This window comes from Sinocyclocheilus anshuiensis, unplaced genomic scaffold (assembly GCF_001515605.1).
Source record: "Sinocyclocheilus anshuiensis isolate Anshui unplaced genomic scaffold, SAMN03320099.WGS_v1.1 scaffold2323, whole genome shotgun sequence".
Lineage (NCBI taxonomy): Eukaryota > Metazoa > Chordata > Actinopteri > Cypriniformes > Cyprinidae > Sinocyclocheilus > Sinocyclocheilus anshuiensis.
This window is the reverse complement of record NW_015536604.1, coordinates 5,758-22,908: the sequence shown is the minus strand read 5'-3', so window position 1 is coordinate 22,908 and position 17,151 is coordinate 5,758. Positions and strand designations below refer to the sequence as shown.

Below are 17,151 nucleotides of genomic sequence, written 5' to 3'. Positions count from 1 at the left end.
TCGCATTATACGCTTTCATCAACTTACAGGTTATAACATTTATTGTAGCTATATGGGCGCTTAGTTTTTCTTGTCGTTTAATACACTTGGCCAAAATCTCATGATATAAACGATTAAGCACTTATGCACAGGATAAAACGTACAAAAGTATATTGGCTAGACGGCAAATAACCTACTTCTCCGCTCTTCAAACATTAACATTTACAGACATGGGGCCCTATCATACACCCGGCGAAAAAAAAAAAGAAGAAAGTTTTCAATTTGCTAGTTTCAGCCCGACGCAGTTGTAATTTTCACGTCCTGCGTCACGTTGTTTAAATAGCACATGCATTTGCACCCATTTGTGCGCCCATGGGCGTGCTGGTCTGAAATGAGGTGTGTTCAGGGGCATTGCCGTTGTTATTTTGAGGCAACTGAAATAGACCGCGCCACTGACCAACAAAAACCTGGTCTAAAGTCAATGGCGCAGTAGTTTTTTGTTATTTAAAGAGCGCTTTAGTATAGGCGGGTCCACAGCACGCGTACACTCTGTTATTACACACACAGGGCCACACAGCAGCACACAAACATGCCAAATATTAAAAATTAAAGGATTGCAATGTAAAAGATTAATATTGTGTAGGCTACATAAATATAAAACTGCCTACAACATATTCTGTTACACCAAATACACAAAATAATGATCTTTAAAAAAGCATCATATGACCCCTTTAAGATTTCCCCCAGTTACTGCTGAAAAAAAACATGGTGAAATGGTCATGCTGACATTTACTTGAACTTACCAACTTTCTCATTGGCTCTAACTGCTCCTTGCTAGTCCAATCAGAGAAGTACCGGTATAACAAATATGATGTCCACTGTCTTGGACTCCAAGCACTGCTCAGTGTTCACAAGTGTCTGAGGACATCTGCCATTTCTTCAGCGATGACACTTCTCTTGATTACTACAAAACAGAAATATTAAAAGAAATTTGTGGCGTCCTGCGTCACGTTGTTTAAATAGCACATGCATTTGCACCCATTTGTGCGCCCATGGGCGTGCTGGTCTGAAATGAGGTGTGTTCAGGGGCATTGCCGTTGTTATTTTGAGGCAACTGAAATAGACCGCGCCACTGACCAACAAAAACCTGGTCTAAAGTCAATGGCGCAGTAGTTTTTTGTTATTTAAAGAGCGCTTTAGTATAGGCGGGTCCACAGCACGCGTACACTCTGTTATTACACACACAGGGCCACACAGCAGCACACAAACATGCCAAATATTAAAAATTAAAGGATTGCAATGTAAAAGATTAATATTGTGTAGGCTACATAAATATAAAAATGCCTACATGTCATAATGGAAAGTCATTGCATGTATCAGAATTAGGCTACCTGTTTGCTCGCGCACGAGCAGCTCCGTTTACTCTTTGGAGACCTCTCTTTGCCCAAAACACACCCATTACTCATTAAGAGAATAGGGAAAAACCCTTTTAGACCATGCACCGGGTGCGCCGACTGTTTTCCCATCATTAAATTAGCAAAAGTGGATTCGGACATGCCCTAAGTGCACCTGCGCCTTGCGCTTTAGACCATGTGCTTAGATCGTTAAAATAGGGCCCTTTATGTTTAAGCATATAATGATATTCTAGGGAATTGCCTGCTTCTAATTTTATAGCAACAGTTTTGACAGGACCCTTTTCTATTCTAACATGACAATGCCTATGTGTATAAGGCAAGGTTCAAAAAGAAATGATTGATTTAAATGTAAATTAGCATGACAAACAACAACTTCCTTCAACAAATGGTTGCAGAATTATGAGGATTGTTATAGCACCACCTAGTGCTAAAATTTGAGAATATTTTGTGCGGCTTGTCATTACCCTGTTCTAATTCCCCCGTTTGATTACGCACAGCCAAGTAGGCCTACCCATTAGTAGAAAAGTGAAAGCACTTGTTTGTTGGGTTTCCGCTGCCGAATCGATTCGCTTGAGGTGGCTACAGCGATCTATCACGCCACATTAAAGAGCGCCGAAACAGTATTTATTGCTTGAATTTCCTAATAAAATTGACAGAAGTTGAAATCTGAGACTTCATTTCATATCAAAAGTAACAACGCACAAAGCTTGCGATTTATTGGATGGGAGGCGAACTATATGTAGGCCTACTGTTCATTCATCAGCTGAAAACAGCATCAATTGGGATTTAAGAATCGATATTGATTCATAAAAATGAGAATCTATTAAAATCGAGAAATCGATTTTTTGTTACCCAGCCGTAGCATATTTTGTTGTTTTTAGTTCTGTCATGACAACTCTCGGAAGATTTTAGCATGGTAATGGATATGACCTTGGCTGCGTCCGAAACCACCTACTCAATGAGTAGGTACTTAACAAGCGCTAAAAGAGTAGGTACTCTACAGCCAAATCTCGTTAAGTATGAATGCGATCCGCCATGTTGACATTATCATGTGATCTATGACGTTATAACAAGCAACAGCTTAAAAGATACGAGCGACAGGTTTAATACCTCTATCTGTAAATATTTTGATGATGATGAAATTTGCTCATCTTGTTAAAGAAACAGCTGCCCTTTTATTGTGATTGTAGCATAACCAATACATTTTGTGTTGATTTAAGTTTTTATATTTTTAACTACTAAAATGACCCACAGTTTAATCCTTAAAGATATTATTTTTTATTACGAAAACCCAAAAAATCCCTGCCGGTACGAGACTCGAACCCGCAACCTTTGGGTTACGAGTCCGACTCTCTAACCATTAGGCCACTACTTTCCTGTGCATCTTTACACGCTGAGTGAAGAAGTATCTAAAGTGATAAACTGTGATGCTGTTTGTGTTGTAGTCAGTTACATGTGTTTTGGCAGCATCTGTACATGTACTTACATTTTGCTTACATTTACATTTTGATTACATGCTTACATTTGTGACCCTGGAGCACAAAACCAGTCATAAGTAGCACGGGGACCGCGCCACTGACCAACAAAAACCTGGTCTAAAGTCAATGGCGCAGTAGTTTTTTGTTATTTAAAGAGCGCTTTAGTATAGGCGGGTCCACAGCACGCGTACACTCTGTTATTACACACACAGGGCCACACAGCAGCACACAAACATGCCAAATATTAAAAATTAAAGGATTGCAATGTAAAAGATTAATATTGTGTAGGCTACATAAATATAAAACTGCCTACATGTCAAAATGGATAGTCATCGCATGTATCAGAATTAGGCTACCTATTTGCTCGCGCACGAGCAGTTACATTTCCTCTCTGAGACGCGTTCTGTCTTTGCGCTTGCAAATTCCACCTTGTAAATAGCAAATCCGCCATGGCACAAGCGCAACTGGCTCTTAAAGGGAATGGGAGATGAGACTCTGATTGGTTTATTGCACGTTTGCCCAAAACACACCCATTACTCATTAAGAGAATAGGGACAACCCTTTTAGACCCGTCCTTAAACTAGCAAAAGTGGATTTGGACACGCCCTAAGTGCACCGGCGCCTTGTGCTTTAGACCATGCGCTTAGATCATAAAATGGGGCCCATAGTGTTTGAGAAAAGAAAACGCTGTACTATTCAAACATCAGTTATTTATTTACCTACCAATCATACATCAATGGAAAGCTTATTAATTCACCTTTCAGATGACGTATAAATCTCAATTTCGAAAAATTTACCCTTATGACTGGTTTTGTGGTCCAGGGTCACATTAGCAGCTGTAAAAGAGTTATTGCAGTTGATCTCAGACATACTGATGCATATTAATATGATTTCAGTACATTTCTCGTCTTAAAATCACTGAAACTAGCTTATTATTAGCATATGTATTTAGTTGAAAACAACGATTTCTCTAATACATACAAATCATCTTCTCTCACGTCATTTAAGTAATATGGAAGAAAAACAACTTTTGCTTATTGCAATTGCATACAAATAAGAATGTGGAAACTAAAAATTTAAACAAACCTTTCTCATTGTATACGCTGGACCATCATCATCCTCCTCTTCCTCATCTGTTTGTTTGCGGATCGTAGTGTTTCTCATCAAAGTTTTCTGCAGCGTAAACACTCTAGACCCTCATAACAATATTTAGATCAAAGATGAAAAAGATCTCATTTATTTATTAACTTACGTTTTCAGGCAAAACGGACACGTTAGCTGCAGTCTCACACGTAAAGTTAACTTTTTGCACGTTCCTTTATGAGCTTATGAGCGTCTGCGCTAGAAAAATAATAAAAATTTAAACGCTCAACGATGCCAGTATTGCTTTATCGAAATGACCCCATACATCCACATTTCTTGCAAATTCCACCTTGTAAATAGCAAATCCGCCATGGCACAAGCGCAACTGGCTCTTAAAGGGAATGGGAGATGAGACTCTGATTGGTTTATTGCACGTTTGCCCAAAACACACCCATTACTCATTAAGAGAATAGGGACAACCCTTTTAGACCCGTCCTTAAACTAGCAAAAGTGGATTTGGACACGCCCTAAGTGCACCGGCGCCTTGTGCTTTAGACCATGCGCTTAGATCATAAAATGGGGCCCATAGTGTTTGAGAAAAGAAAACGCTGTACTATTCAAACATCAGTTATTTATTTACCCTTGCATTGCGAAAAGGCGGAGATCTGTCTCCTCCAGGCTGTGAGCGGCGCGTCAGTCTGAATGGAAACGGGGTGAAGTTAGAGGTTTCGCAGAGAGCTTGAGGATCCAATGGCATTATACGAAGTTTTACTGACAAGCTCTTTTAATACTTATCATTGGTTAAATATTTGTAAAACCCCCTGATTTATAATAACGAATTATAATACGAGATATTAAGTTTTTTAAATTTTTCACGGCACACCTGACTGGGCTAGGGTATGGCAACTGCCATACTGTGCCATACAGAAACACCGCCCCTGCTCACGAGCACAGGTACGAGACTCCGCCCACACTGCGGTGAATGCGAGCGCAATGAAGCGCGTTTAAAATACATACAAGCAAGCGTATAAAAGAATGACCTGCTGCATTACATAAATATAGATTTGCTATTGTTATGAGTATTAGAGAATATTCTGTCCTATAAAGTACTTTTAATATTGTTTTATTATTTAAGTTTTACCGCAGATATTTTGTTTTTGACAAATTCACGGCATTAAACATGTAGTTAACATTGTAATATGTCAGGGTATTAAGTCAGTTTAAAACAGTTTTATGATAATTATTGCTATATTATTGTAACCGTCTATGACTGAACCGAGCCGAGTCATTGCCTGAAGTGGCCTGGACTCTACCAGCCAGTTACGGTGAACTGGAATCGGGCCAGTGCTTTAGAGCCGCATCACAAGATGAGCGAGCTGCGGGCCACACTCGGATAACACTCGCCGATGCCGAGTCTGAGCCGAAGGCGCCGAGGGGCAGCCGAGCTCGGGCCGATTACTACATGCTATGTGGGTATGCTCATAGTTTCTTGTGCGGGTTATTTATGATGAAGTGATATAGAGGTGCGCCACATATTTGCGCACTGTTGAAGAGTGTGCGCCGTGAGCACAGTAAAACGGCTGATGGGACGGGAAAGTGTGTTTTACTGACATATAGTCTAACAACATCTCATCAGACCACAGTTCACAGTTGTTCTACTGAAGCTCATTTGGCTGCTGTAGCTTTAATTTCCGCGCTCGTTTGACTCGCGCCTGGCGCTGAGGTGAAGCTGAAGTGCGCGTCTGAAAATTCTCCCGTTTGTGGTCATAAAGAGATACGGCGGTTCCGCATCTTAATAAATTAATTTCTTGTCAAGAAATAAAGGGACAAAAACTTTATGAGAGTATGACAACCAGAAAATGAACGTTTTCGTCTTCATTGTGATTGGGGTTGAATCAAGCAGCAACCTCCCCCTCTCTCTCGTGAAACTAACAAGGAAGTGACAAACTGTAATTCATCAACTGGCCGCTAGAGGCTGGCTGCAAAAGGGAGTCAATCCCATAGACTCCCCATGTTAAAATGCCCAACTTTACAGCAGAAAAAAAACGTTTACAGCCTGGTTCAAAATATGATTTTGGTCTATATAGCTAATTTTGCCCTTGATGACAACTGTGAGGGGGGTGATTTTTTTTATAACTCATCCCTTTAAATTATATTAAGCCTTAAAGTTCTGCATAATTAAGGGCGTGGTCACTTGAGTGACAGGTGGATTGCGCTGCTGTCACCACCGTCGAGCTTGGTGGGCGTGGCTTCAGCAACCTGCTCCCGCCGCTTTGCCCATTTTCGATTATCCGGGAGTGACACGCGGTGACGCGCTACCAAGATGGCGATGGCCGCCTCCGCCCAATTTTGAGTTTCAAAAACGCTCTTCGGAAATCTACGTGTGACGTCACGGACACTACGTCCATGTTTTTATACAGTCTATGGGTTGAATGCTTAGGGACGGGGGGATTTTCAAGATGGCGCAGCATTTCCATGAGCTCTGCAATCCTAAGCACTTAAACTGACCTTTGTAACTTGTTGCAAAGAAAATTTTGAAAGTTAACTCAATTTGACATTACAGTGATTCCCCAAAGACCACAATGGGTGGCTCCGAAAAAAGGAAAAGTACTGGAAAGAAGGCTGGAAAGTCCGAATGGACTGCTCATGCTAACTTGGCTAGTAAAAATAGCAGCAGTTCGCAGGCGGCCGAAACTTCTGTTAAAGTCTCTTCTAGCGACTTGATTGCAGACAACTTACACGACTATCTCAAACAGGATAATGATCCAGAAGAATTTATGCTGGCGGAGGTGGAATTTCCATGTCTCCCTGAAACTCCCTGTAAATCGCCAGCCCCCAAACAACGCAGAATTGTGGATAAAGATACAATGGTCATCCTCTCGCAGATCTCGGACCTTTCTCGGCTAGTGCAGAATAGATCGGACACGCTAGAGAAGTTGGTGGAAAAAAATTCACAGGTAATAAATGAAATGAAAACAGAAGTCAGTGTCAACACAAAACAAATCACCGAGTTAAAGGAAACGATTGAGTTTATCTGCGCCGACGTCAATGTCTTGAAAACTCGACTGAAGCAAGCTGAAAAGTGTGCCGAGGAGCATGAAAGACGTCTAACGTTGCTGGAGGGCTATTCCCGCAGATGGAATTTAAGAATTCAGGGGCTTCAAGAGAAAAATGGAGAAGATGTTCGTCACGAGGTCATCAAAATATGCCAGTGTCTATTGCCGCAACATAAAGATAAACTGCCTGACGTCGTGGATGTTGCACACCGTCTTGGTCGTAACAAACCTGGAAGCAGCACTCCTAGAGGAATTATATTTCAGTTCACTTCACGTTTCTTCAGGGATGCTGTCTGGCATGCTGCCAAAGATGCAGACTTTCTGAAGAACAACCACCTGAGGATTACTGAGGACTTGTCTCCTGCCGACAGAGAAAGGAGGTTGAAATTATGGCCTGCTGTCGAAAAAGCACGTAAGGAAAATAAGAAAGCTTTCTTCGTCAGTGCCCGTGCCTTTGTAGATGGCGTTGAGATTTCTCCACCCACTTAAACTGCGAGGGATGCCCTACCATAATTAAGGTGACTGGAACTGGAAGAAAATAAATGTTTACAGCCTCTTTCAGTGCAAAGGTACTCTCTTTCTTACTTTGTTTAAAGACTTGAATGAGACTGAGACTCCAGTTAAAATGTTTTGATTTATACATTTATAAAGGAGGCAATAATAAAAAAATAAATAAAATTCTTCTTCTTTGCATTAAAAAGGGAGGTATTCTTCTCCTTATTCTGCTTAAAGACTTGAATGTGACTGAAACTCCAGTCCAAATGTTTTGATTTGTAAATTTATAAAAGAGGCAATAATACAATTTTGTTTTTCTTTGCATTAAAAAGGGATTGCAGTTCTCATCCCGGTATACACTTGTTGCAATCGTTTAAGATTTGCTATAATTTTTTATAGGAATCTTCTGGGTTAAGCTCTGTGTTTTCTATAGGTTTTTGTTTTATGTCTTTATCTATTGTTTCTCTTAATTGTAGAGGGTTACGTAACATTGTTAAGAGGAAAGCCATTTTTTTGTACTTGAAGCGCTTTAATACAGATTTTTGTTTCCTACAAGAGTGCCATTCTGATATTCAAGATGTACATTTTTGGAGGTCGCAATGGGGACTAGATTTATGGTTATCTCACGGCACTACTCATTCTGCTGGGGTTTGTATCTTGAAAAATCGATTTAAAGGGAAAATATTAAGTTCTGAGTGTGATACGTCTGGACATTACATTTTACTTGCCCTTGAAATTTTAAATTCAACCTGTATTATTATTAATGTTTATGGTTTCAACTTACAAAGAGAAAATAATGCCTTTTTTGACAGATTAGGTGATCGGGTGACTCGTATGTTAGCCACATATCCTAACTCTTCTCTGATCTTTGGAGGTGATTTCAATGTCGTTCTGGACAACAGGTTAGATCGATGGCCTCCTCAGGCGGGAAATCTAAGTCCTGATTATGTAATTACGTTTATGGAGAAATTTTCTTTAATTGACACATGGAGAAAATCTCACCCAATACAAGAATGCTTTACTTGGAGTAATAATTCTTTATCTAGTCAGTCCAGGATTGATTATTGGCTTACATCTAAGGATTTAGATAATATTGTTACTGATATAATACCATCCCCATTCTCGGATCATAAGGCTATTTCAATAAGTATTCCCTTTAGATCTTCTGTGAATTTAACTCAAAAGTCTGGATATTGGAAATTAAATAATTCAGTACTTCAACATAACGAAGTAATTACTGGCATAGAAAAAATAATTTTGACATTGGAATAAAGCAAAAATTGAAAAAAAATATTGTAGCAATTGGGAACTTCTCAAATTTGAAGTAGGAATTTTTTTTAGGAAGTACTGTAGCGAGTTTGCAAAAAAGAGGAAAGCTGAAGAGGATATAATTTTAGTTAAAATATCTACTTTATTATCTAAAAGAGTAGAAGAATTATCAGAATTCGATCAAGTAGAACTCACTGAACAGAAACTTAAACTCGAGGAAATTTACAAACAAAAGTCTGAAGGAGCTTTTATTAGGTCTCGAAGGAAATGGCTTGAAGAGGGCGAAAAAAGCTCTGCTTATTTTTTTAGACTTGAGAGGCAACAAGCTAAAAATAATCATATTGAAAAATTGAGGATTAAAGGTAATATTGTGGAGGACCCTAAAATTATTGAAAATTTTTGTTCTGAGTTTTATAGTAATTTGTATGCTTCTAATTTCTGTCAACAGTCTACATCTGAGTTTTTTGAGTCCTTACATAACATGAAGCAGATTAGTAATGAAGAGTTCAATATATGTGAAGCCCCTCTTAGTGTACAAGAAATTACTGATGCCATTAACTTTTTGAAAAATAATAAGTCTCCGGGAACGGATGGGTTAACTGCTGAGTTTTATAAAGCATTTAACAAACTTTTAACTCCTTTTTTATTTGAAGTTTTTGCAGAGAGTATAGAAAGAGCCTTGCTTCCTCCGATTTTGTGTCAAGGACTTATAACTTTAATTTCAAAACCAAATAAAGATCCCTTGTTAATTGATAGTTGGCGGCCAGTTACATTGCTAAATAACGATTATAAAATTATTGCTTTGGTTTTATCAAAAAGATTAAAATGTGTTTTGAATAATTTAATTGATTAATGTCAATCTGGCTTTCTACAAAAAAAGGCACATTTTTAATAATATACGTCTGGTTTTGGATATTCTAGCTTATTCTGACTTTTTCTCTAATGATAATTTTATTCCCTTCTTAGACTATTATAAAGCCTTTGATTCCCTGGAACATGAATTTTTGTTACAGACTCTTCGCAAGGTGGGATTTGGTGACTTCTTTTGTAGATCTATTAAAATGCTTTATACTAATTGCAATAGCTCTATCAAACTCAGCAGCGGTACCTCTCCCAGATTTACTCTGAATCGGGGAGTCAGGCAGGGATGCCCAATCTCCCCATATCTGTTTCTGATAGCTACCGAACTTCTAAATTTGCATATCAGAGAAAGTCCTTTAAAAGGAATAACTGTTGATGACACTGAAGTGGTAATAAGTCAGTTAGCTGATGACACCGTTTTGTTTTTGAAGGATGCCTCTCAGGTTGCGGTAGCATTAGAGACTCTTAAGCCCTTTTCTAAAGCCTCTGGTCTTCGCCTTAACACTAACAAATGTGAGTTACTCCCAGTTGGGAATTGTTTGGAATCCTTAATTTGTAATATTCCTGTAAGAGAGAATTTACAGACCGATGAGCTTACTTATTTGGGAGTTAAAATAATCAAAGACGATAAAATTAGATTCCCTTCCAATTTTCTTCCGATTATTGAAAAGACACGTAAGGTGTTGAATCATTGGTTGCAAAGAGATTTATCACTCAAAGGCAGAGTTCTGCTCACTAAAGCAGAAGGTATCTCTCGATTATCATATGCTGCTCAATCGATCTCTGTTGACAAACACACATGTAAACTAATTGACGGCATGTTGACAATTTTTGTGGAAAAACAAAATTCATTATATTAAAAAATCAGTAATACTGAATTCATATGATAAAGGCGGTCTGAATTTTGTTGATTTTAGCTCTCTAAACAGTAACTTTAAAATAAATTGGATAAGACAATATCTTCAAAATTCTTCATCTGTCTGGAATATAATTCCTCGATTTATTTTCTCTCATTTGGGTGGCTTAGAATTTATTTTGATGTGTAATTATAAAATTGAAAAACTTAAAATCAAACTTTCTAAATTTTACCAACAAGTACTTGCTACCTGGAGTCTTATTTATAAACACAATTTCTCCCCTCAAAGTTTTCTTATCTGGAATAATGCCAATATTTTGTATAGAAATAAATCTTTATTTTTTCACAATTGGTTTAGTAATGGGTTGTTATTAGTGAGTCAGTTATTTAATAATGAAGGGACTTTATTTACATTTGCAGACTTTATCTCAAGATACAAAATACCTATTACATTAAAAGAATTGAAGGTGCTTGCTAGTGCCATTCCTGCAGGTGTACATATGCTGTTCAAAAGCAGTATATGTACATCCGCACTTTCTGTCTGTCCTCCTAGACCTGAACATACCTTAGTCGGCTCTATCTGTTTCTCGGGGTTAAAGCTTAACAACTATAAAATTAGATCCTTGTTTTTAAAAGAGAATATTTCTACGCCTTATGTTATTTTCTACTGGAACAATATCTTTAATAATGTAAATTGGACTCAAGTTTGGTCGTTACCTCAAAAATTCCTCCTTACAAATAAGGTTAAGGAAATCTCATATAAATTAATTCATAGAGTTTATCCAACAAAAGAATTCCTACAAAAATTTAAAATTGATGTACTGTAGGTTTAAAATGCTCTTTTTGTGAATGCTCCACTGAAACAATTTCTCATTTGTTTTGGTCCTGCCAATATACCCAGCATTTTTGGAATAATGTGGAGGGTTTCATTGCTGATAATATTTTAAAAACATTTTCCTTATCTTATAAACATGTGATTTTGGGTTATTATATCAAGGATCACTCTTTAAAGGGTGTTGGTTTTATTATAAATTTTATTTTATTTTTATGTAAATTTCACATTCATAAATGCAAGTTTACAAAAGGCAAACCTCTTTTTATGGTGCTTGGAAAAGAGATTAAAATGTTTGTAGATGTGATGTCAAAATCTAAAAATAGTAAAGCAATTAAAACGATTAATATATGCTCCTCCTTTAACATTTTCACATAATGTTAAAAAAACAACAATAATAATAAATAATGGTGCTGACCTGCAAAGTATATTTTCTGTATTAAAATTTGCATTGTAATATCCTATGGAAATGTAAATATATGTATAATATGTATTTCTCTGTAAACTGATGTTTATGTACCCTCTTTTTTATTTTATTTTTTTTTTCCTTTTCTTTTTCCGTGTTCCTTCTTGTTGAGGCATGTGAAATGTTTTTGTTATATAGTGAGACATGGCACTGTACATGCTACTTGTTGACAATAAAGCATAAAAAAAAAAAAAAAAAGAATGCTTAGGGACATTTTACTCTGTTTTGGTTGGATTTAGGAAATGGAACAAAATAAATTACATTGCCTATCCTCTCAGGATACCTGGAATTAGTGTTACAAGTACCCTAGGCACACCGTTTTTCCATTTTTGTAGCATAAACACCATTAAACCGATGCGAGCTTTGGATCTTCCAATGTTTCTCTATGGCGCTGAAACCTAAAGATGTCCGAGTTCTGCTCCCCGTGCAACTGATACTCGACTGCCATTGGCTCATCTGCGTTCGAGGGGAGGGCTTAACGATAGGTCAAATTGGAACATCCATTTAAATTTTTCTGGATTTGGGGGTTTGTTTGTTTTTCTGGACTCTGTTTTAAAAGTAACCAAAAAGCATGTCTGATTAATTGAAGTCATAAAACGTATACAACTTCATTTATTAAAAATTGCATTAAACTTTTTTAGGCCCCTGAAAATATAGTATATGAAAATATACTATACTTTATTACCTTTGCATTAAATTACAAACAAATAGTAGCAAATAGGTTACAAATAGTAACCGCTACTGAGGGTGTTTGCAGCTGTGGGAGTGACTGTAAATTTGTTATCAACCTCTCTCTATTTTCATCTCTTTCTGAAAGCTGTGAGTTTTTCATTTGCTATTTGAGCAAATGGGAACACACACACACAGGGGCGCCTGCAGGATTTCATCTGAGGGTACGCACAGACTTTTTTTTTTTTTTAGTCAAAAACAGCACTTTAAAGGCCAATTCAATTAAATATCTTGAGCATGTAACTACACGTCTTTAAGACTTGAGGACCAAATGATCAGTGACAGCAACACCGAGCAGGTGTCACGCGTTTAAAAACAGTACGAAAACAGCAAACATCAATAAATTGATAACAATACATCCATCAAGAGCATGCTCACAGCTGGTAAACAACAATAGACAACAAAACAAGGCTGATGTGGATATTCACGATTGGAAAAAAAAAAACTTACTGTAAGTTTTAATTAAAATAGCCTAGTCTACTGTTGGTGCATGACCGCTTATTCATGACACAGCTTAATTTTCACAAAGTTAGCCTCTCAATAAGTAGCTTTTGTTTCAGTTATTTGTAGGCATTAATAATTCCCTTCAGGTCTGGTTTTACGGAGGTGCTAAAGATGAAGCTGTAATACTAACGTTGGCGAAACAGATCTGGCAAACTACCCAGTATATGCGTATTTGTGTTTGCTCTCTAGAGAGCGTAAAAGGTTTCCATTTACAACGTGTTTTACTGCATTTAGACTTGAATCTACTTCATCCAGCGCTATTTGTTATATGTGTTCTTAAGTATCTCATTACTGTTTGTTTTACTGTCGGAGGAACGCTTCATATGATTCATATGACTCAAAATAATGATTAATTCATAATTAGTGGCATGGCTAGTTCACTTGACAGAAATACGGGACACACATCATAACTGGTGAAATATTTGCAGGGCAGACGGACAGGTCAGGTCAGCCGAAGCGCTCATGGTACACCACAGTTCGTACAGCCGTACACCTGCAAGCGCCACTGCACACACACACACACACACACACACACACAAATACATTGAATGTAGTCTCCTGTTTACCTCTATAGAAGTTTATCCAACTACTATGACTTCTGCTTCTGAGAAACATGGAAATGTAAAAAAAAAAAAGGGCCATTATAAATATAATTTTAATAATAATAATTTTTTTTTTTTTTGAGAAGTGCATTCTGTAGTACTATAGTAATATATCTCACATATTAAACCACTTTTATTTTGACAGGTTGTCATGAAGACCTTTGAGTTTCTTTGTGATATACGATTGTTTTATCAAATTAAATGGTGAAATGCTGGTGAAGTGACTCTCAGAGCAGCTCTGGAGATGAAGTTCATGCCCTTATATAGTGAGAAAGCAAATGCTAAACACCATGAATGTCACATATACTTCAGTATGTGTAGTGCAGAAACTGCCATCCATTCACACAGAGAAATTCAGACGTAGGGCTGACTAAATTACAGAGAACCGAATGATGCTGTTATAATGACAAGATGTAATAAAGCTACAGTAAATATATTTAATGGTGTGAATCAATTTTAAGGAAACTCACTATCCTTGGCAGTTCAACTAAATTTTAAATATAGTTACATGCAAAAAAAATGCATTTACATTTTAACATATAGCAAAACTTGTCAATGATACAAATACACAAAACAGTGATTCAATTTGAAATATGCATTTAAGCAGAGTGATGCATACATTCATCAAGTCTTGTATTATTATTTTTTAAAAAGAATGTTGCAGTATTTATCATAATTTATCCAAACACATTTTTTTTTCTAAACGTTCCCTTGTATCCCACTCGTAACAACATTTGAACATTTCTTTTAAGTGTATACTGGTGTGAAGGCTGGGAAATAAGGTTGCCCAATGGCCAGCCAAGTTTCAATCCCTCCCCTCCAGCAACTTCTCACTCCACAACTGTCTGCAAACTTGCATTCAGATGTGCCTGCATTTAGTTTGCAAAACAACTTTCTTTGATTCAATCAATTCCAAACAGATGAAGACCAGGGGCCTAATGTATAAACGTTGCGCAGGCCTACGCACAAAATGGGCGGGCATAGAAATGTGCGTACGCTGTTTTCCACGTACGTATCTGGATTGATAAAAAACAAACTTGTCGTAAATATGTGCTCACCGTACGGATGCTCTTGATTGTGCGTACGCACTCTTTTTCCTGGAGTGAGAAAAGTAATGAAGTAAACAAGGATTTTAAACTGATTTCATTTCGATATACACATTTACTCTCATTAATGGAGATAGGCACTGAAATTACATAAAGTCATTACGCAGAAGTTAAACAAAAATTATATGAATTTAGACATTTATAGTGGATGCGCTTGATCACTTTTCCTGTGGCTATGTTCTAAAGACAGCGAGGAGTGCAATAGGTGCACAATAATACATCTTTAAACTAAACTGCAGATCTCATGTTATGAGAAAATATAAATATTTAGCGAGAACAATGATCAATGATGCGCAATTATGGCGGACACTGCTTCGTGGTCGAATGGTCCATTGTCCAGTTTGAATATGTCCAATGATAATAGCTTACTGTACAACATGCAGCTGCACAGAGGTTGATGTCGTGTGTAGGCATCTCCACAACATTATGAAAAATACCACTGTATTTGAAGGATTCAACTTAAAGAAAATGGTAAGATTTACACGTTTCCATTTTAAAATGTCAGTGACGCGCCGAGTCAGACAATTGTATTTACACTGCAATAAATATAATCTGTTTCCACTAAAAATAGCTAAAAGATGGTCACCTTATCAGCAAAACTGCATAAATTTCATTTGATTTGAGTTGTTTGAAACAGTTGAAATATTATTTGGCCAGTGTAAAACAATGAGATCATCTCTATTCTAAAATATTTATCTGATAACTATTTTAAACAGTATTTTTTATGGATATTTTGATATATTTATTCTAAAACATAACAAGGATATTGGATGATTTTTAGCAATAAAAATTAATGTATGGCACAAATGGCATTTATAGTCCGTATCTCATATTTCCTTAATGTATTTTATCTTTGACAGTGTTAAACATGGTGTCACGTGGATGGGAATATACATGGAAATGATATGCAGATGAGGTTATGCATAGTAAAACTAGGCGTTGTAAGCTCCATATATGGTTATTTCAGGGAGACGGGGTGGAGATGCACGTACGCACAATCTTCCCCTGCCTGTGATTTATAAAGGGATTTTTGCGCAGGTTCTAGTGTACGCATGGGTTTATAAATCTGCGTACGCAAAATGTAGCTTTTGTGCGTACGTACACTTTTAGAATGAAATCTACGGAGAGTTTTATAAATGAGGCCCCATACCTATATTTTTTGTACTATGTTTCACTACATTACATTAGGGAAGAAAAGTTGGTTACATGTTCTATTTCATGCTGACTTTAAACACATGATTTGCAGTTTAAATTGATATGAGGATAAATATCTGCTACAGACATTGCTATGTGGAGAATACAAATGCCCAGTCCGGAGTTCATCCAAATAGAAAACAGGTCTTGCAGGTTATGCTGAGTTAACAATTGTCCATAAAGGCACTCCCCAAATACAGCTACTACACAGCACTGGCCAGCAGCAACAGCAGATATTATTAGACAAGTTATTGTCAATGTTTCATTGGCAGGGAGCACATGTTCAAGTGGTCATATGTGGTCATATCTATCCACACACACACACACAGTGAAAAATAACACAAGCAGTCATGACTCTTGCTGAAACAAAGCCTTTGTGTAATTCAGCCAAAATGCCTTCAGCTTCAATGCCCAACCACATGACCCAGATTTCTGAGAGGTGGAGTTGGGTATAACACAAAGCAATCAGTCTAGACTCCGGACTAAACTCCATAAGACTAAATACTTTTCAGTCATATTTTTTATTTATTTGTTTTAGAAGTTATTATTAACATGTTAGGTCATACCCTGTGCCGCAGGCTACATCCAACACCTTCTGTACCCCATGTTTTCTGAGCAGGGACAGCAACCAGCACTTGTACTCCTCTGTCCTGCTCCGAGTGTCTCCGATGTACAGCTGCCACACTTTCGCTGCTTTACCGTCGGCATACTGATCAGGAAGACCAACTACACCTACACCGAGAGAGCGTGTACGGTAAACACTGTCCACCATACTGAATTATCACGCCACGTGAACGGTTCGTCTTCTGGATCTGAGTAAATCTCCTGTCTTGTTTTGTTTGAGTTTCTTTTACATGCTTATTTTGTTGACACTTATATCGCGTCGGTGTTGAAACAGAAACTTTTGACCAATCGGACGCGTGAATACACTCACGCCTCCATTTCCATTGGCCGAGACTTGTGATGACGTGGCAAGGCTGGAAGATACACATCAGACCTATGTTTCATCAGATTTTTAAAAGGTTAAAAGAGTAAATGTCAGGAAAAGTGTGATTGATATTTGACATCAGGACGATATTGTAGAATCATAGGCATTAGGACATAAAGGATTTTACACTTTGCTTCTGAAGTTAAATGTAAAGTAAAACCTGATGCTGAGGTAGCTACAGGAATGGCTAGATTACTCAAGTACACCCGGCTGCAGCCTACAGATCGAGGCGGGGTTA

The 17,151-nt window shown here is 37.5% G+C and overlaps 1 protein-coding gene and 1 long non-coding RNA gene across 2 annotated transcripts in view; both read right to left on the bottom strand.

The window, feature by feature from the left end:
- LOC107703808 (uncharacterized) overlaps positions 1 to 4,276 on the bottom strand; it is a 7,911-nt gene extending 3,635 nt beyond the window's left edge. The window contains exons 1-2 of the long non-coding RNA XR_001635868.1: positions 3,959 to 4,276; positions 783 to 943 (exon numbers count right to left, since the gene is read on the bottom strand). This is a non-coding gene — a long non-coding RNA (uncharacterized LOC107703808). The remainder of the gene's footprint in view (positions 1 to 782; positions 944 to 3,958) is intronic.
- LOC107703804 (glycine N-methyltransferase-like) overlaps positions 1 to 16,816 on the bottom strand; it is a 25,726-nt gene extending 8,910 nt beyond the window's left edge. The window contains exon 1 of the mRNA XM_016506544.1: positions 16,492 to 16,816. Within this exon, the coding sequence (XP_016362030.1) occupies positions 16,492 to 16,697 (206 nt within the window). The 5' untranslated portion in view covers positions 16,698 to 16,816. The remainder of the gene's footprint in view (positions 1 to 16,491) is intronic.
- Between the last annotated feature and the right edge of the window lie 335 nt (positions 16,817 to 17,151).